Source organism: Mytilus edulis, chromosome 6 (assembly GCF_963676685.1).
Source record: "Mytilus edulis chromosome 6, xbMytEdul2.2, whole genome shotgun sequence".
Classification (NCBI taxonomy): domain Eukaryota; kingdom Metazoa; phylum Mollusca; class Bivalvia; order Mytilida; family Mytilidae; genus Mytilus; species Mytilus edulis.
Genome location: NC_092349.1, coordinates 53,382,509 through 53,404,937, shown reverse-complemented (window position 1 = coordinate 53,404,937; position 22,429 = coordinate 53,382,509). Strand labels below are relative to the sequence as shown.

General features: G+C 31.2%; 1 protein-coding gene across 3 annotated transcripts in view; it reads right to left on the bottom strand.

The window, feature by feature from the left end:
- Window positions 1-21,414, bottom strand: part of LOC139527870 (neurofascin-like) — a 41,968-nt gene extending 20,554 nt beyond the window's left edge. Inside the window, exons 1-8 of one of the 3 annotated variants that reach the window (XR_011665472.1) lie at window positions 21,257-21,414; window positions 19,671-19,762; window positions 18,672-18,711; window positions 17,458-17,646; window positions 16,173-16,354; window positions 14,397-14,616; window positions 10,563-10,799; window positions 8,662-8,787 (exon numbers count right to left, since the gene is read on the bottom strand). Coding sequence is in view for 1 of the 3 variants with exons in the window: in XM_071323546.1 (XP_071179647.1) it covers window positions 4,957-4,999; window positions 19,671-19,762; window positions 21,257-21,326 (205 nt within the window). In the remaining 2 variants the exon portion in view is untranslated. Of the gene's footprint in view, window positions 1-4,956; window positions 5,000-8,661; window positions 8,788-10,562; window positions 10,800-14,396; window positions 14,617-16,172; window positions 16,355-17,457; window positions 17,647-18,671; window positions 18,712-19,670; window positions 19,763-21,256 lie in introns of those variants that run through there. The other 2 variants (XR_011665473.1, XM_071323546.1) reach the window with 2 other exon arrangements.
- Window positions 21,415-22,429: the final 1,015 nt, after the last annotated feature.

Below are 22,429 nucleotides of genomic sequence, written 5' to 3'. Positions count from 1 at the left end.
AAAAAAAACTCGGCATTAGTTTGATTGTCACTATCATGCATAGGTTGGTCGATATGCTGTGTTTGTGTCCCAACTCACAGGACACTATGATTTTCTTGCTCTGCATATACCTAATAATTGTCTGTTTTGATACCTTTTACTTAAAACAAGGGGAGGCCATTAACGTGGGTGACCGAAACTCTCAAGAGCAATTTTGTTTGTGGTCACTTTAAGGAAATTAAGAAATTTAAATTTTGCCACATGTTGGGCACTTTTGTAAGTTGTTGTTGTGTGCTTACTTCACGCATGTACTAATCAACTGAAACTGTAAAGGATAGTATTATGTTTTGTTTCAAATCAAAAAGGTTGGCCTGATAGTCACTCCTATAATGTTTGCCACTAATATGAATATTGAAATATTTCATGGTATGTTCTTTATATTTTTATTAATTTCCTAGAAATTGAGGTCACCAGCAATCTAGATACTGACCTTTGAGAATTATTCGAAACCAAAATCCGTAGTCAGATGGCAAAACAAAAGCTCAAACACATCAAACGAATGGATAACAACTTTCATATTCTTGACTTGACATATACAAAGAAATGATAGTTTGCTGGTTTTTTTTTTAAATTCTGATATAGTTTTCTAAATAATTGAGATTTATGTTGTAGTAATGTTGTTTGGTATTGACTTTGCCATATTTCCGGTAAATAACAAAGTCATCTGGTCTTTTACATAAGATAATCGGTTCAGTATGACAAAAGTTATTTGTAAAAATACGGGTATAGTACAATCATATACCAATTTTTATTTTTTTTTATACTAACGTTTTTTAGGAAGACGATGACTTTTGGAAATACAATTCCGAAGTTCGGACATTTGTGTTTTTGAACAAAGCATTCAAAGGAGATCTCAAAGCAATAAAGAGGTAATCTTAATCCACATTTATTGATTTAACAAAAAATGATTGTAGTTTTTCAAGGAATTTGAATTTTCAAGCTGGAAATGTAGTGGTGGTCTTTTTGATATACGTAAATCATTCCCTGCGTAAGTTTAAAAAAATGATATTTTTTGGTGCATTTGGAATTGTTTTTCGGCCACCAATTACAGGCTCCTGACTGTTTACATGCACATATTGGTTTTATAGCTACCCAAAGCTCTCACTTGTATGCCAATCGCATATAATTCAATTATACATGCATTTAAAACAATATTGTGTGAGTACTGATTGAAAAATGAAAGGAAAAAATAAAATAATGACCTTAGACTAATAAAAAAAATTTTTTTTTGTAGAAGTCGTCTTTGTACACATTGCTCGGATGATTTTAAGAAGATCATAAGTAAATGTTTTTGAGACAGAATTTTCTTATAATTTGACAAAATGAAGATTTTCCTAATATGCTTTTATAAAAAATATAATAAAAAGTATGGGTCACCGTGCTATTTTTCAAGCTATGAGTCGTTGAAAATTGCCTAAATTTGGTTAGTTTGTTCTTGAAAAAACACATAACAGTGCATAAAAAAAAATCTATGAGATAGAATTTTGAAATAAATTGTGAGAAGATAGGTTTTCTAATATGTTTTAAGAAAATAAAAAGGAAACATGGTGTCACTGAACTTGTTTTCTTGCCACAAGTAAAAATAAAAAAAAATCCTATTAGCCCAGTATAAATTTTGTGCTAAAAGAGTTATTTCCCCTTAAATGGCTCCTTCGAAAAAAATGATTTTAAAATCCCAAAAAATTGATATTTTTAAAAATATTATGCAAAATACAATAAATTAGCAAGTTTTTTTTATATAAATAAACAGTCTAACCATTAAATTGCAAATCTGTTTCCAAATTTGCTGATTTGGGCAAATAACTAGACCGATTCTGTACCGTGATTGTACAATCCAAGATGGCGGTATACCATGAATCTACATTAACCACAACATAGGGTAAATGGAATGTATATATATTATATTACAGGTTTATAGTGACTGACAAAAATCTGCTTAGCACATGCAATTATAACCAGAAAACTGCGTTAAATATAGCTGTCACGGAATGCCACTATGGTTTAGTCCAATTCCTTATTGCTTATAGTAATGAAGATCAATTAAATATAAGAGACCGGTAAGACCGTTACATTTATATTCATTCATATTGATACTTTTTTTTAATTTTTTCGTCATACGCCTGTGCCAGTTATAACATTGTATAAAAGATACATATTTCTAATATTTTTTGCGGTGTACTACCTTCTTCAATTCTTACAAAACAAATATGTAAATTACAGCTGTAATCTATACTATGTTGTACTTTGCTTTAATACCGACGTTTTTCCACTATCTACACTTTCAACGATTTGACCTAGTAATATTCTAATAAATTAACAAACTGTTTTGTTCTTTTCTTTAAGTATGAAATACTGAAAACTGCATAAAGGTCAGCAAGTTGTGTAAATTTTATACGCATTGAATCCTATTTAGATATGTCATTTAGATTTTGGTTAATGGTATATCAAATATATATTTCTCATTGAGACAATCATCTATTTTACAACGAATATTTTCTAAGGTGCAGCTGACCTTTAATCTAAAAACCTGAATTTCAAACCAGACAAAAAGCATCTTGACAAAATGTGATGTGTTATATTTTACTACTGTAGGTTGGGGAACACGCCTTTGCAGGAGGCTGTAAAGACTGGCGATCCTAATATGATTGAAAATTTCACCCAAACAATTGAGGCAGTTTAGAAATGTGTTTATTGTCTTAAGAGAGCTGTTCTTATGTATCTAAAGATGAGAACATGTGAATGTTTGTTTATAAAAACTTGTATTTTTTTTTAAAGAATGAAATGTTAAGCATAAATTATATCTGAAACAATTTTCACATGCAAGAAGATTATAACATTATTATCATTATCCAAAAACTGTGTGTATGTGATAGAACGAATATCGAAATGTTTTATAAAAGACCTTTATTTACTTAGGTTAACTTAGGTTCTTTTATTGATACATGAGCTAAAACTCCGCTTCATCAGTCTCTATATCTAAATCGTCTTCATTTCAGGTGAGTGTTGCTTCATAGTCTTCGTACACCATTGTTTGGTTCATCCAGTAATTGTCTAGTCTATTGGTAAATGTATTTGTGGTTGGTGATGTCACTATAATATTTGGTAGTGTTTTCCATGGTTGCGAGTCATTTATAAAATTTAACAAATTCCACACTTAATAAAATGAAGTTCATTAACACGACTGTGTTCCTTGAATAAACAAATATATATTGGATGTTAAATACCTTTTCATCGTTTGTAAAATAATTTTTAACATCCATGTTAAAACTGTTGAGTTGTGTTCAGTCTTAAGTTTTCTATGACGTGTTTTATATACTTTTATTTGTCTTTTGATTGGATTTATTTTACGTTATTGTCGTGGCGTTGCTCGTTACGAGTATGCATATCTGTTTGTTACCTCCCTCCTGTCTTTTATACATATTAAAAAGCGTTCAGGCTGTTGAGGTACACAGTTTCTAAACAAATTGACTTATTTTGGAATGTTATGCCAGTATTGAGAACAATGATGCTATTTGCAGGGTTCGTAATATCATGACCAACAGGACGTGTGTCACAGGTGAAGCAGGGGCTTCTTATCCTAATGGAGTACCTGATATTACCCCCAAGAGTTTGATGGGGTTCGTGTTACGCGTAGTCTTTAGTTTTCAATGTTTTACTATCATTCGTCTGTTTGAATGTTTTTATATTTCTTTTTTAGCCATGGTGTTGTCAGTTGCATTTCGATCTATTAATTTGAATGTCCCTCTGGTATCATTCGTCCTTCTTTTAAGGTAACTTAACTCTTTTTTACATGTTTAAAGGGGGAATATTATTGAAGTTTTGTGGGTTCACTGACTTTTATCTCGTAATAATATAATATATCTTCGACATGAACAAAGCTAACCTAAATAACACGTGTCTCCTATGTGTAGGACTGATATCGCGTGTTTTTCATTGATAAGTTAATGTAAATTGATGTGAATTGACTTACGCGTGCAACCTTGATGCACTTCTACATGACGGAATTGCCTATTATTCTGATTGACTTTAAAATCGCAACACTCATTTTGTTGATTTCTTTTACCAAATCACGTTTGATTCTCATTAAACTACTATTCATGCTTACCATACTTCTTTCTCTTTAGAACCAATCAACATCTGACTTACCTGTGTTTATTGAGCATACCGGATTTTTAGAAGCCGCACAAATTTCTTATAGCGAAATCTGAAACCCATAAAAGATTTTGTCAGGTTTGTTTTCTTCGTGTAACAGTTCTTTCAATCCTTTGCCACTCTTAAATCAGTTTTAAAATGTTGCATCTCCATATTGTGAAGACTGAGGGGAAAAAATGAATCAGCCCATAAGAAAACTGCAAACAACAAAAGGTGAACGTGCGAAAAAAAAAGATTGACTTCAGAAAATCGTAATACTGTCCTTCCGCCAACGATACAGGTAGATGGGATTTTGTTTCTGACCAACAATGACCAGATCAACATTTAGTGACAATGCACCGTCAATAGAATTTGATAACGCAACGTCATTTGCGAGACAGGTTTACGAAGAAATACCTGGCGTGTAAACTTTTATAAATTATCTTGAAAATCAGCAATGCAATGTAAGAGTAGATCTGATTCCTTACCTTCTAGTTAGAATTAAACAATATTATATAACACAATTTACGAATTATTTTTAAGTGTACAAGAATAATCATTTACTCATCTCTTCAGCATACAGTTTTTGAGAAGCATACAATCACTGTTAATTGATATTTAGATACACACATGAAAACAAGGCTTAAAGAAAAAAATTTAAGAATAGATTGCCATAATGAGTATAGCGATTGTATTTATATAATTTGATCTGAACAAATATCTTAGTCAAAACAGCCATGCGCTTTTATAACATTATATATAAATGATCAAAGTAATAAGTCTTACAATAAACAGAGTTGTCTTCTGATGAAATCTTCGATAAAAGTAGCTGCAAATAAATGACTTAAAGTCTAGTATTGATACTTGTAATATTTAGGTTTCATTTCATTACAGGAAAGCATATATATGAACAAATCGGAGATTCTAGCTTTATTGTTAACAATAATCATTTTTAATCTGTAATATAACTTTTAATGACCAGCAGACGATTTTCATAATTGTAACAGGATATGCATATCTTAAAAAGTCACTTGCAACCATTCTGTTCTATTGGTGTAGTTTTTGTTGTCGTCAATTTTAAGATTTGTAGGTATGGGTGTGTACACTGTTGTTTGTCTTTCGGCTATTGTTTTGCCATGAAACTGACTGTTTTCAAATAATACGGTTGATTATCGCTTTGATATCTTTCGCCCTTTTTTGTTATTGTTGAAAGAGTATAAGCTGTTCTGAAACTTTCAATTCTGCAACAGTAGTATACCGCTGTTCTAAAGTCATAACTCATCAAATCGAGGAGATTGCTTTCTTTTAACTGCTGCGTTGTGATATCTTACATGTCTTAAAACCCGAATCTTGTCAGTTTACTAGATAAATTATAATGCTTATATCAACACACTGTCAAGCAAGTATTATCTTGTGAGGGCTATTACATCCCAATATGTTTAATATTAATCGATAATACTCCTGTGTGTGTACGTGGGAGAGACACAAATGCATATGTACATGCATATGGACTATGAAACGCTCGACAAATATAAGACGTGTGTAACAGTAGAAAACGTTGAAGTTGTTCATTTTGACATTGTAACTTTGGTTCTTGATTACATTCCGTCTATTTTACTAGACAAATCAGCTTTAAACAAAACTACAGAAAGGCAAAAATGGTACAAATTTAAAAAGCATAAAATCATAATTAAAATCATATACCTCATAATTTGCTGGCATATCTGATACTGTACAACCAGAAAGCACGTGTCATCCTTAAAAATGTAGTTAGTCGCAATGTCAGGTTTTGCTTCTACAAAAAAGCATCAAATTAATCCAAAGTTAAAATCAATAAAATTACTGCCAATAGTATTGTGATCCCAAGCATACTCGTTTGATCAACATTATAAGCAATTATGTCAGTTAAATCTACTTAAGATTCATCTATTTTCGTGGAATTGAAGAAAACTTTATCGTGGACATTTTATGTCGCTGGTATTGTCCAAGTCTGCATACATCAGTTTGACAACTTGTAAATCATTGAATTCTAAATTTGTAATTCAAAATGTCAAAATTATTTATTTTTGATTGATGTAATTTTTTATCAATGGAAATAGAAAAGAAAAAATGTTCACGACTGTTTTAACTCATATCTCTTCTTTAACATACAATGCTGACGACACTGACCAATATCAAATACACAGAAGGCATTTCCGTTTACTAAACAATAATGAGAGTCTGTAATAGTATCAGTCAATGCCATGACTTGAACAATTAACTTTTACAATTACCTGTACAAGTTTGGTAAACAAAAATGTGGCTATATAAGTAACTACAAATTATAATCATAGGTGTCCATTTACACAGATTTTGCTGGCTTTAACTAATTTGCACATATATCTGGTTATTTTATGAAATATAAACCGAACCCTTCTGAAACACTTATTGCCTTTCTGACGCACTTATCTTTCATATTAACGCATCCGGGTCAAAGATTGATTGCGAATATCAAAATATATTTGTCCTTCAAAATCTTGATTTAGAAATTAATCAATAGATAGAAAACTAATGATTTGATAAAGACTTGAAGATGTTTATAATTTTTAACCGAAGCAATTACATAATTATGTCTCTTCAATATTTACAAATTTTTACAAAGATGAATAAAATAAATTGCCTATAAGTATCTAAAAAAGTCACTTGTAACGTCCGTGACTGATTAATGATAAAATGTGTTTCAAATGCAACTTTATTTAATCAGTATGAAATGGAAAAAGGAAATGAGAAATGTGTCAAAGAAACAACAACACGACCAAAGAGCGGAAAACAGACGAAGGCCAGCAATGGGTCTTTAAAACATTTAAACATTATGTCTGGTTGTTTGTATCACACATCGTTCTCAATCGAATGGAATTTCATGCTACTGTCATACAAGTCAGAGGTTATAGAGCTATTGAACCAGGTTTAATCTATCATTTTCTACATCAGAAAATACCTGTACCAAGTCAGGAATATGACAGTTATTGTCCATTCGTATGTTGTGTTTTGAGCTTTTGATTTTGCCATTTGACGAGGGATTTTGAATTTTCCTTGGGGTGTATTTTTTTTTTGTGAATTTCTTTTTTCAGAAGGGATATAGTTATGATGCTGTTGTCAGATAATTAAAGATTGCATATTTTGGTAAAAAAAAATTGATTTACTAATTGTGTCTTTCCATAAAAGATAAACAATTTTATTCCGTTGTATGAACGATACGGGTTATGTTTTTCTCGAAAAATTTCAGATGATATGATACTAATCCCCTACCGGGAGAGATTGTGCATGATCTTCATATGATGAAGACATATTATTTCAATCAAGTAATATAGGCATGTAGTTGACATGTCTGTAACTGCTAGTAGTTCCTTGTTAGGTTATGTATCATTGCAATTTAGTTATAATGTTTTTTGTTACCTATTCCGACATCGAATTCGGACTTCTTTTTAAGCTAGTTTTGCTGTGCGTATTGATGAGTGTTTGTTTTTCCTATACTAGCGAGATGTATAGGGGAGGGTTGAGATCTCACAAAAGTTTGATGACTATTTGTAATTAACGTACACATTTTCTTTAGAGGCAAGCTGAAGCCCGCCTTCGGATGCGGGATTTTCTCTCTGTTTTAAAGAGCCATAGGTGACCTTCAGCTGTTTGGTGCTCTTTGATTGATTTCTCTTTGACACATTCCCCATTTCCATTCTCAATTTTAATCGATACACAATGCAAAGAACTTGTACAGCTTTATAATGTTAGATGTAGGTTACATAGCATTAAGTTTGTGTTGCATATAGAAGATAGGAAATATTAAAACTTAAGTAATTAACATGATTAATGCATAAACACTTGTTTTTGATAATAGATTAATTTGTCAAAAAAATATGACTACTAATGGTATGTTTCTTCGTTATATATTTGGCTTGGCTCTGTACTTATACATCCCATAATTGTGTTATTGTACCATGGTAAATTTGTATATTCTTGTCTTTAATTTTTACTATATTAAATATGCTTGGTCTGTATGTCATTTTGCGCTTCTTTGTTACATGTTTGTATGTTGTTTTAGTGATTAGGAGTATAGCACAATGTTGACTGCTATATTATTGACATTTTCCCCTACTAGGTCTGTTTGTTTTGTTCACGTCGTTGTCAATTTAATGGAATTTGATTCGACTGTCATACAATTGAGAGGTTTTGCTAGCTATAAAACAAAGTTCAATCCACCATTTTCTACACAAGAAAAGGCCTGTACCAAGTCATGAATATGACAGTTGTTATCCATTCGTTTGATGTGTTTGAGTTTTTGATTTTGCCATTTGATTACGGACTTTCCGTTTTGAATTTTCCTCGGAGCTAGGTATTTTTATGATTCAACTTTTCAATATGTATATAAGCTAGACATAATTCTACTTACTTAAGTTTTATACAGTAATGTTTCATAGTCTGTTATTTTAAAAAAAAGACAATAATACTTTCACATGAAGATACAAATTTTATTACATCGTAAAGCAAATGAAAGATTGATAAATATTTTTTTCAGTGTGTTTTGCTGACGTCATCACTTGGGTCTTCGACTTTTTAAAGTTTCATATTAGTCAGTATCAACTGTAAAAGCAAAAATGAAAATAAATATAGTAATTATGAAATTTTCAACTACCTTTTATCTAAACAATGATATAATACCATATATACTTTAAAGATACAAGAAGTGGTGGTATGAGTGCCAAAAACATAGCAGTCCATCAAAGTCACAATTTGTAAAAGTAAAACCATTCAAACGAGAAAATCAATGGTCTAATTTGTATAACAAAACTAGAAAGTCGAAACACTTATGAACATTAACAACGACAACCACTGACCATAACGTTCCTGACTTAAGAAATGTCCAAACAAATGCAATGGGTTTAAAAATCGTAATAGTTACCAACCTTTACCCTTCTCTTAAGCAATAGTTTAACATCACAAAATAGAAAGACACGCTATAGAATATCAATTGAATTGGCCTAACTCAATCAGAATACATATTAACACAAGTGATCATACACTGGACGAATAAATTTGGTTTATGACACAATGTAAATACAAAACCAATACAATAAAGGGTTATATGTAACACCATTTCAAAAAACAACCATAACCTTAAATAGGTGCCAGATTTCACCCAACCTGATACAATAGTGTAACATGACACCACAGATCTATTACATTATTTCAAACCAAAAAAGACAGGTAAAATACCAACTTCTGATAAATAATTTCATCATTGTTGATTTATTTCTTTATATTGCAGGATTCGTATTGTGTTTTTTTTTTGTGTGTCTTACAATCTCATAGATCGGAGTAATAATACAAAAAATGAATAACTCAAAACAATTTCCTTACCTTCGTGTTTATGTACTTGTGCAATGCAAGGTTTCATATATAGTGAAAATTGAATACCACCTACTATCGTTTATGGTTTATAGTTTTCCATATGATAATAAACGACCCATTTGATGTTTCTCACACAAATTACTCTACTTTCTATTCATAATAATTCTTATGTAATAATTTCACAGAAAATTGATGTTCTTATCCTTGTCTTGTTAACATAAGTACTTATGTATAAATAAATATTTCATTATCATAGTTAGTGCATTTTAGTACACAATAAATGAATCACAGAATACTTAAGTCAATACATGTAATTGCTGGTATGCTAAAAACCACATATGTTAAGGTATACAACCGTTGTACAAACTTATCATAAGACATGTAGATAAAATCATGCATTCGGAAAAAATCATACATTCGGAACAAATCATCCTAATTTGAGTAGTGTTATGCATATCAGCCCTGTTCTAGATGTGTTACAGCATATAAGAAAAAAACATTGATATATTGTATATGTCTTACCCTTGATTTGAATTTTTATTAATAAGAAAAAACAAATGTGTCTGTATTGTTTACACTCAATTAAAACTTGAGTAATAATACTTTTAAAAAAAGTATGTGCAGTCATTCAAATCTTAGTCAAAAAGTCTTAGAATGAACAGATGCAATACAGTTAAATAAAATTCCAGTTTTGAGGTCGTCATAATGTATCAATATAGAGCTAATATTCCTTATCGCCGATGGGGAGAATATACAAAGAACACCAAATGGTCGTTTTTAATAATTGACAATAACGACAGACATTTTGTGTTTGCCTCTGCAGATAGTTAATACATGTTGTGATGAACATAATAATCATTGTGAAAATGTACAGTTTATTAATCGTGGTAAACCATATTTTGCAATATTTTATCATATGAATCTGGTGAGTCATACATTTGTCCTCATCTATCAATTGTGAGTACATTTCACATGTTAAATCCCGTTGACATTGTTAACAAACTTACGTTTGATTATGAACTTTAACTCAACTATACCAAGACTATTCTCCACTTTTGCAACATAGGTTCAAAGATCTGATTTGTTGAACCTGTGCATTTTCAAACTGTTAGTATATCTAGAACAATACCAGTCCGGTCCACTTTGAATAAAAAAGCCATGTTCATTACTATTATTTTCTTCGGTTATTTTCGTTCTACCATTTGCACTTTCCTTCCACCAAGTAACAGTTGTTTGAGGGCAACCTGAAATAAATAAAGGCAACAGTAGTATAGTATACCGCTGTTCAAAACTCATGAATCCATGGACAAAAAACAAAATCGGGGTAACAAACTAAAACCGAGGGAAACGCATTAAATATAAGAGAAGAACAACGACACAACACTAAAATGTAACACACACAGAAACGGACGACCAAGCATCAGACAAAATCCCACGAGAATAACAAACATAACATCAAAACCAAATACATGAATTTGGGATAGACAAGTACCGTGACACGTCTTCTCGCAATGTGAAATTACACTCAAAAATAAGAGAAAACATTCGGCATAAATATGATCGTATATAGATAATCAAGTAATACATTATAAGTGTGAAAAGCCAAGTTTAATATGAGAGTAATATGAAAACAATAGGATTGCATATAACTCATAAAGTATTAAATGGTATTATCAAATTGACAATATGCTACATTTTATCCTGTAATATTGGCCAATGAACGTTGCAAATTTCAACCATCAATTTTGTAAATAATCTTGGTATTATTTACAAGGCAGCGTAATTTATGTGCAATATATACATTGAGTTGCAAAAGCTTCTTATCATCTACATCCGATATCACCTGGATATATGCATGCTTGATAAAGCTGGTTGTTCTAGCGAAATATTGCGTTTATTTGTATCGCATTGTTAATATTTTAAACATTCTAATATTTACATACTAAATAGTGTGTTAAAATTACATTGTTAGGCCATCGACAATATGCTACATGTATATAATTCCTTTATATACACAAATGACAACCGGAATTCGACTGAACATGTGAATAACCAATTCATTAGTAATTAAAAAAGCAACGAGTAATGGGCAAAATATTCACCATGCAGTCACCTTTAAAAATGCCTAAATTAAGAAAATGTGAATTTTCGAATACGTTCCGGATCGTCAAATGTTCAAACATGTAGTGTCGAAATAAAATTCACGATCCAAATTATGAATTTTGCTTAATGACGTTATTTAATTAACCCATTATTTATAAATAAATAATACTATCTGAAAAGTTGACATACAATATTTTTTTTAGATTTTGACTTATGTCCCTTTTTGTCATAAAATTCCTAACGTTTCAGCGTATTTATTACCAATGTTAATTCAACTGATCGGGAGGGGCTTATGTTTTAATTTGCATAGGCACAGGCTATTTGAAAATGTTTGTGATAATAATGATTGCCGTTATACTTATTATTGTTCTCTAGTCACCTATCAGTGTCACCAAACAGATAAACAAAAGAACTGAATGTAGGATATGTAAAGAATGCACTAGTTTAAATTTTATAATATTTATACTTGCTAAACATTTTAAAGCTGCCTATTATATAATTCTTTTTAAAACATGTACACCGACGGCCACTCAGTAAAAGTCTTTTAAAAAATATTTTTGCTGTTCAAGAAATGCAATCAATAAGGTCGAAGTATCATTTGCAACGTATCCCCTGCTTCCTAACCTCTACCATAACGAATTTTTTTAAGATAAAAAGGATATATCAAAACGTTAAATAATTACAACATATATGCATAGTTTGCAACTCATTTGCTGCCGTCTTAATAGTTATATACTGTCAAATCCACAATTTCCAAAACGTGACAATTATTACATGTTTTTAAACTTCACACAAGAAAGTAATATACACCAAGCCATTCAAATACATAGGTTTCAAAATTCTTGATTACGGTTATAGTGGGATATATTATGACCATAATTGTACAAATCGTGATACAAGCATAACATTTGGTACATGGGTAGACTAAATGATAATTAAAAAAATTCAGTTGCTTGCCATAAAAAAAATCATTTTTTCAAGATGGCGTCAGATCCATTTGGTTACATTTCGTAAATCTTTTTGAAAGCTGTGTAATAGGTATAAGCCGATGTAAGTTTTGATAAAACTTAAATAACAATTCCTAAATTACGAAAAAACAATACCTACATGAAGAAAAAAGCGATTTCCGGTCCCAAAATGCCGGCAAAACATGGAAAATGTCAATTTTGTTCTTGTCTTTTAACTTACCAAGAGATATCATTAACTTTGTTAGGTTCAAATGCATATATAGTTTGTGTAGAACTCCAGGTTGCTTATTTAACAATTATCTGACAGTTACCAATAAACAAACCTGTACACGAAAGGTCAGAACGGTAGCATTTACAGCTGAGTTTCTTGCATCCGCATTTCAAAAAATCATGACACGAGGATCCATTTTGGTTTCCAATTGTCATTGTTTTTTGTTTTTTTTCATTAACCCAACTCCTGTGTTCATGATTTGGTACTTGAAAATGTCGATTGCATTAATCCGGACGAGCCAAAAAAATGTCCACCTAGATATGCTTCTCTGTTAATCATAATCCAGAAAAAAACGTCGGCCAGACACAGTTTTAAAAAGGAATTAGCTTGTTCCAATTTTCCAGGCTTGAACGAATATAATTTAATTAAATCAATAAAACTCATCTTATATATCAAAACTGAGGTTACCTTTATTTTATCTGATTTACGGTTTATTACGTAAGAAATTAACACGAAACTAAGGTTCCAATTGCATTGAATTAAGACGTCCCTATCAGAATGTCTGGATTCTGTAGAGATCTTTCTGTCATTGATTCGTTGTTTAAATATTGACACTTTCAATCAAAAATGTTTAATCGACGTGTGTCTATTAAGAACCGTGTCATTAGACTAAAGAAAACAAGGTAAAGTGACATCTACATTACTTATAATACCAGTATTTCGTTCATACTATTGATATTACTAAAGAGCAAACACAAAGACTTTATAATAGGATTAAACACAATTCCTCTAGAGGTTATTGATGTGTAAACCGGGACTTTTACGTTAAGCTTGTGAGTAGGCGACCTAGTTAACACATAAATAACCTCTAGAAAAAAAGTGTTAAATCCTTATAATTCTTCAGCCAAATATCCGCGATTTTTAATTAACTTTTGTTTGTGTAATGGCTACTATAATTACCATCAAATGCAGACAGGTCATAACTAAGGAGTTGGTCGCCATATTGACTTACTAAAATCTATAAATGTTCGATAAATGCAACATAATCTAAAATGAAGTAGCACCTACATCAAAAACTTCATTTTAATGTCATATTATCCGAATATGAATCGTACAAGTATCGAAATAATCTTTCCCTTGAAATTTTTCATTCGTATGACGTGTTTTGCCATGACGAAAATTCGCTAAATCATTCATGAAATTTCGCGGATTTTTATTTAAATTTAAATTTTATACATTTTCGAAGCTTCAATACATTTCTTTTTTGTTTTATGTGCATTAAAATAGAAACAACTGTAACATGTGTAACGTATTTGTTTCTTAATCTCAATTTGCTGAAAAACCGGGATCCCTACATGCATGTGTATCGCGCATGAATAGAACACAGTGAAAGTTACGAAAGTAGTTTCGCCAACACGGTTTATCGAAGTGTAAACCAAGAGAAAAATTTTAATTGACCAATCCAAATCAAGTATTTATAGAAATGCAAATCATATAAGACATGTAAGAATTATACCCTTTTATATTATTTTAAATGACTTGTTGTTATGTAATCTTACCATTAACTAAGACTTCCATTTTTCCATCTACCCCATCATTTAATATTTGATTTTCTGTATATGTCCTAATAGGAACGGAATCATATTTCATCGTCGGTTTGTATCTGCTTACTTCAAACCGTTTCCAATGACCTTCTATTCTTCCTACGCTATTTTCAGCTATACAAATATAGTATCCATTGTCAGCTTCAGTCATTGATGAAAAATGTAACAGGGGGCCCTGTCATAATAGGCAAGAAGAAATTGAACAAAAGATTTGGAGTATCAACAACATTAATTATTCCATTGACAATTTGTTATCTTGTCAAAGAGCGATTCACATCTTATGAACATATTTCTTATGGATTGTTTTTAGGGTTAAAGCTTGTCGTTTTTTTGCAATAATGAACAAGATATGTCTGTTATTACATTGACGATCATCTTTATACTTTACTCACCTTGGCACACATTATATCTACAACGATATCCGTTGAATAAATGATATTTTGACTGACCATTCTTATGTCCAATTGCCATCAATGACAATTGATTTTCTCAATAGACGAAGCCATCAAATAAAAGGGTGTAACCATATGCGTACATTGCGTTCAGACAGGCATATTTGAAAAACAAATTTAAGAATATATACAACTGACAGTAGAGCCAAGACTGACTATGTGGTAGGGCTTCGTTCATTGTTGAAGGCCGTACGGGTACCTATAATTGTTAATTACTGTGTCATTTTGGTCTCTTGTGGAGAGTTGTCTCATTGGCAATCATACCACATCTTCTTTTTTATATGAAAGGTACAGTTGTTTGTTTAGACACGTAGTGTTCTTTAGTAATTAAATATGATATGCAATGAATGTATATAATTAAAACATACGGTTACATGCCTGTTTTTTTATGAGGGCGTCACGAGCGTATGACATACTGAACTATATAATCTTATATATCTTTAATGGTTGTTCCTAAAATATACCATGACTTTAATGGTTGTTCCTGAAATATACTATGACTTTAATGGTTGTTCCTAAAATATACCATGACTTTAATGGTTGGTCCTAAAATATACTATGACTTTAATGGTTGGTCCTAAAATATACCATGACTTTAATGGATGTTCCTAAAATATGACATGACTTACGATCCTATTACTTTACTTGTTATTTCGCAGAAATTGTTATTGTCGCTGGGCTTCTAAAATGTCGTCTATGACTTTTTTGGCTAAAAATACTTCTTGACATCAATGGTCTCGGCGGGAGGAAATCTTTGGTATACCAAAATAGCATACAGTTAGACCAATCAAAATGTGTGAAATAAGACATATTGCAAAACTGCCGATGTCATTTGTTTGTAAAGTTTGCTTCCAAAATGTTGTATGAAAACTTGAAAATCTTTGTAGAATGGCTTTGGGAAAAAAATAATTGCACATTTCTTTATTTCTGTGAAAATAGTTTAAGTTCTTGGATAATCCAGAAATGTAAAAGTTTTTATTTCACTGCTACTTACAAAAATGTTCAAGTTCACATACGACATTTTGGAAGCATGCATTTTACCAAAATTTTCAAAGCCTGTTTGTGAGATATTTTTTTATTGGAAAGTTTGTAATTTACAACATTTTAGAAGCCCAGCGACGTTATGCTTGTCATATTTTTATATAACATATAGCGCATAGGGATTTTTGTGATGCCTATGGCTATTTAGTTTTAACTAATGGGCTTATTCTCTTGAAATAAAGATTATTTATTTATTGTCTTGGTGTATATCTTCCTTTCAATATCATTTTGTTCTTACTTGGGAATGACTGTGTTCCTTTTGAATATTTTGAAACTGTTCATCGCCAATCTTTATCCATGATATATTGGGTTTTGGGATGCCTGTGGCTATACATTCGTATAGAACATCAGAACCATTAATTATGGAATCAATATACAAATTTCTATCATACTTGTATCCTGTGATTTTTGGAGTACCTGCTATAGTCAAATGAAAAGAGATAGCGTTAAAAACATATATTTATATAAAGAATCTATGTGGCTTGCTACATGTACCAGTTTACGGTCGATGTTGAAGTTTATACGGAGACGTATGGTTGATAACGTACACGACATATGGTCTATAGATGTTTAATCAGCTGATAATAACCCTAGTGATGACAAAACCAGATAACTTCTATGATATTTCCACACACGAACATTTTATTTTCTTCAAATGAACAATACTGAATTCAAAATCTGTACGTTGCATTTGATATATTTTCTCAATTCGATTGGCCTCAATTGTAGCGACATTAGTTTTAGAAGACATTACATATGACATGTGTAAAAAATTAATGTTATTACAAATGGGCAACAATTTCAATAAAAACTAGATTTGCCATTGCAAGCAATAGCGGATGGCACCCTTTCCCCATTGCCAGGCAAGCGGCAGCCATGTAGAAAGTTTTTGCTGTTTCCATGGCAACGGCAGCCATTTTGAAAATTCGTAACTCAAAAGTTAAGTCTACATAAGCTAGGCAAAATTTGTTATAAGTTTCATAAAATTTAAAGCATTTTGAAGTTTTTCATAATTTTGCTCTTCCCATGGTAACGGCGGCCATTTTGAATATTTCAAAGTCAAACCCCCGCTGCAATTTTTTCCCTCCATAATCATATATACCATCATATTCCATTTAATGTCTCTAGAATAAATTTAACATTGATGTTCTGGAATGTTCTGTGAAAATTCAAAGTTTTGATCTTTTTGCATTGTTTCCATGGTAACAACAGCCATTTTGGAAATTTCAACTGCAAATGCCACATCTTCCAATGTTGCTCATTGTTACTGTGAAGTTTCATTAAGTTTGGAACATTTTGAGCTTTTTGAAATTTTTGGAGTAGTTTCCATGGCAACATAGTAGTTCCAATGAGTGCCAAAATCATCCTACAACTGTATATAGTGGGCACCTCCAGGATATTCACTACATAATTATTCTGTTTGCTGTTTTCCTTATTTTTGACTTTGCACAATCGTTAAAGGGTTGTTTATTTTATCAAGTAATACTTTAAACTCTTTTTTTTCTTACAACTATGTTACTTACTTGGATACTTTAAATATTCAGGTTCTGTTGTCCATGTTGTAGGATCAGGCGTCTTTTCTCTTACTATACACTGGTATGTACCTTCCCATTCTATACAGTTTGAACTAATATTAACAAGAACACTTGCCTGCCCGTCACCATCTTCATAAATCACATCAAAACTGTACTGAGGAAATCCGTGCGAATAAACTTAAATAGCAAAAGTTAATTTAATAAAACCACATGCTGAGACAAAATTTTCATAAAATACAGAATCCAAAACCAAACTAAATTTAGTAACACCATCTTTTTAACCGATATATAATCGATACACATTAAAATGTTCAGTATCAGCGTTCCACACCGATTTTCAGTATTGAACTGCTTGTGTGAATGTGGCAAGATCCAGTAATATATATACTTGGTATATATGATCACTCTCAATATCATCACAATAATGTTAAGCCTTCGAACTATAACCAGATTCAGAAAATATGTAACAAAGATAAAGGATTTCAGTTAATGACTTGCTGATTTTGGTTTTAAAAACTAACTACATGTATGTCTGTGAAGGAACATTAATTTTATTATTAAGAAAACATCTATATTGTCTAAGTACTCATATGATGCTACCCGTTAAATCCAATTAAGTATATGACTTTTTTTTTGTGTATTTCTACGTGTAGTGACAAGAGCACGTTATACCTTATAATGAAGAAATACCTGGCGTTATAATTTTTATAAATTATCTAGAAAATCAGCATAACACTGTAAGAGTAGATCTGATTCTTCACTTCCGTCTCGAGCGGGGCTGGAACGTGTACTGTTCACTTCTCACTTATATGACAACACCGCAAGGCAACGCGCAGACGCCTCATCCCCTTCTCTGAACATAAGCTAATAAAAATCAGCTTACGTTTCGGGAGATTTTACCTTCTCGTTAGAATTAAACAATATTATCTAACACAATATACGAATTAGTTTTAAGTGTACAAGAATAATCTTCTACTTATCTCTTCAGCATAATTACAGGATGAATCTATTTTAAGAAGCATACAATAACTGTTAATTGATATCTAGATACACACATGAAAACAAGGCTTAAAGATTTTTTTTTAAGAATAGATCGCCATATTGAGTATAGCGCTTGTATCGATATATTTTGATCTGAACAAATATCTTAGTCAAAACTGTCATGCGCTTTATAACACACTAATCAAAGTAACAGGTCTTACAATACACATGGTCTTTTGAGTAAATCTTCGATAAAAGTAGCTGCAAATAAATGAGTTAAAGTCTAGTATTGTTACTAGTAATATTTAGGTTTCATTTCATTAAAAGAAAGCATATATATGACAACATCGCAGATTCTAGTTTTATTGTTAACAATAATCATTTTTAATCTGAAATATAATTTTTAATGACCAGCACGACGATTTTCATAATTGTAACAGGATATGCATATCTTAAAAAGTCACTTGCGACCATTCTGTTCTGTTGGTGTAGTTTTTGTTGTCGTCAATATTAAGATTTGTAAATATTGGTTTGTACACCGTTGTTTGTCTTTTGGCGATTGTTTTGCCATGAGATTGACAGTTTTCAAACATACGTTTGATTATCGCTTTGATATATTTTGCCCTTTTTTGTTATTGTTAAAAGATTATAAGCTGTTCTGAAACTTTCAATTCTGCAACAGTAGTATCCCGCTGTTCAAAAGTCATAAATCATCAAATCGATAAAAAAAATGAGGTTGCTTCCTTTTTAACTACTGCGTTGTTATATGTTACATGTCTTAAGTGACCAAATCTGTTCGGTTTACTAGATATATTATAATGCTTATCGCAACACACTGTCAAGCAAGTATTATCTTGTGAGGTATATTGCATCCCACCATGTTTAATATTCATCGATTATACTCATGTGTGTGTACGTGAGGAAGACACAAATGCATATGTACATGCATGTGGACTATAAAACGCTCGACAAATAGAAGACGTGCGTAAAAGTAGAAAATATTGCAATTGTTCATTTTGATATGGTAACTTTGGTGCGTGATTACATTATGCATGTTATATATAAAACTAAACAAAGATTCGAGGTTTATATTATATTGTGCTACAAATGACATTGCATTCCGTCTATTTTAATAGACTAATAAGCTTTAAACAAAACTACAGAAAGGCAAAATCTGGTACGAATTTAAAGAGCATTTTATCATAATCAAAATCATATACCTCAGAATTTGCTGGCATATCTGTTGCTTTACAACTTATTGTGCAATTTTCGTCCTTAAACTCATGCTTAATCTCAATGTCAGGTTTTGCTTCTACAAAAAAAAGCATCAACTTAATCCAAATATAAAATCAATAAAATGACTGCCATTAGTATGGTGATCCCAAGCATACTCTTTTGACCAACATAATAAGCAATTATGTCAGTTAAATCTACTTTAGATTCATTTATTTTCGTGAATTGATGAAAACTTTATCGTAGACATTTAAAGTCGTGATTTTGTCCAAGTTTGCACACACCAGTTTGACAGTTTCTAAATCGTTGAACCTTTACATTCGTGATTCAAAATGTCATATTTTCGAATTGACTACTTGATAAGATAGAAAAGGCTACGCAATAAAGAGGGCATTAAGTCACAGCGCAATAATGTAAAGGTTCTGAAACTTTGCCGATAAATTATTTTCTGATGGATGTAATATTTTACCAATGGAAATAGAAAAGACAAAATTGTCACGACTGCTATAACTAATATATCTTTTGTAACATACAATGCTGACGACACTGACCAATCTCAAATACACAGAAAGCGTTTCCGTTTACTTAACAATAATTAGAGTCTGTAATATCAACAGTCAATGACATGACTATTGATACTGTATTACCTGTAAAATAAAATGTAGCTATATAAGTAATCAACTATTGTACAAATTAGTATCATAGGTGTCCATTGTGTAATTTTAAAATTTTAAAAAAAAAGTAACTTGTAACGTCCGTGACTGATCAAAGACAAAATATGTTTCAAAAGCAACTTTATTTAATCAGTATAAAGTTGAGAATGAAAATAAGGAATGTGTCAAAGAAACAACAACCCGACCAAAGAGCGGAAAACAGGCGAAGGCCACCAATGGGTCCCTAATACAGCGAGAAAATCCCACACCGGAGGCTTGCTTCAGCTGGCCAGGAAACAAAAATTAATACTAGTTCAGTGACAATGAACGTCATACTAAACTCTGTAATATATAAAAAGTATTTATATCTCATTTATTAAAGTAAAGTCTTAGATATGTTATAACATAGAGCTTTGCTTTGTACATTTAGACGAACATTGCGGCCGATGGTATAGCTAGGATAATGATAAACTATATAGTACCGTTGGATATATAATTTTATTTTGTACACGTGTTAATGTTCCTTGTATAAATGTAATAACCATGATTGATTATTTAATGTACACACAATGCATTATATCGTTTAAAGTCATGTGAATTGGGTTTTCATGATAAATATGATGCAAAAAATCACAGACCTCTGTTGGACACCAGCGAACTGTCAGATCAGTAAAAAAAAACTAATTCATACATTTATATTTTTTGAATACCAGTATGCTTAGACATGTTAGACAGAAATATCAAAAGAATGACATAGATATATTCAGGACATTTCCATATGATGATTAAAAAAATAATTGACTGAAAATAAATCTGTTTGCGTTATGGTGGAACTTAAAGATATCTGTGTAATTTACATTACTATCTGTTTAAAAAAAAAACATAAATTTCAAAATAAACGCGAACAAAATAGATCATACCTGAGTTTACAGCTACTACTGATAAAACTAAAACTATATTAATCCACGTTATTTTACTGTTGACTATCATGACTACACTTGGTTAAAATAGAGTATGTCTCCTCTGTGCTGGTAGCCTTTTATAAGATATTACTGACAATCTGACCTTTTAAACAGCTATTATGGTCCTATTATATACCAGAAACAATTTCCAATTGCATTTATGACAATTATTCATAAATCATGTATAATTTATAAGCTAAATTTTCAAAAACTAAACGCCAATAATATTATTTGATAATCTAATAGTAATTTATTCTTATATTTAAACTATGGATCAGACAAACAGACTATGCTGAATTTTGTTTTATTTTATAGAACATGTAGAATTCAAGGTTAAACTGTAAAATAGATTTGGAAAGGTACGCTCACTGCAACCCAGAGCTGTCTATTTCTATTTTTATAGAATCAAATGAGGATTTTACATGTTTATGAACAAAAAGAATGTTTGCCATATTTTAAAGAAACTCTGAGTTTGTGTAAAATTTAAATTCAAATGTTTCACATTGGTTGCGTACTGTTGACAGGTTGAATTTCAGATTTATTCGTGTTCAGTACTGTGTTGATAATTTGCTCATAATCAATTCAATACTGTTCTGCATGTTTGCAAATCATTAAGTAATATATTGCAGTGTAAATGTCGATAATAACAACTGAACAGTCTGGATATAAACTCGGTTGTAATTTAATTAGTATAAGTGTCTGATGCATGATTTTGTGTCATTCATTGCTTTTTGGCTTTTAACTAGCTTTCAGTAACTGCGAGTACTCTCAAATCGTACTTTCGTGTTAAATTGACCTGTGGATTGAATTTGTAATGCATTTTTGTTAATTTATGTTTACTTACTTAGTGTATTATCTCGTCTCACTATTTTTAAATATACAACCTTAGATAAGTATAAATTGAGAATGGAAATTGAGAATATGTCAAAGAGACAACAACTCGACAAAAGAACAGATCACAGCCGAAGGCCACCAAAGGATCTTCAGCGCAGAGAGAAAATCCATCACCCGGAGGTGGGCCTCAGCTGGCCCCTAAATAAAAATGTGCGCTAGTTCAGTGAATAAAGATATCATACTTAACTCCAAAACATATAAATGAACGAAAATTATGAAAACATACAAGACTAACAA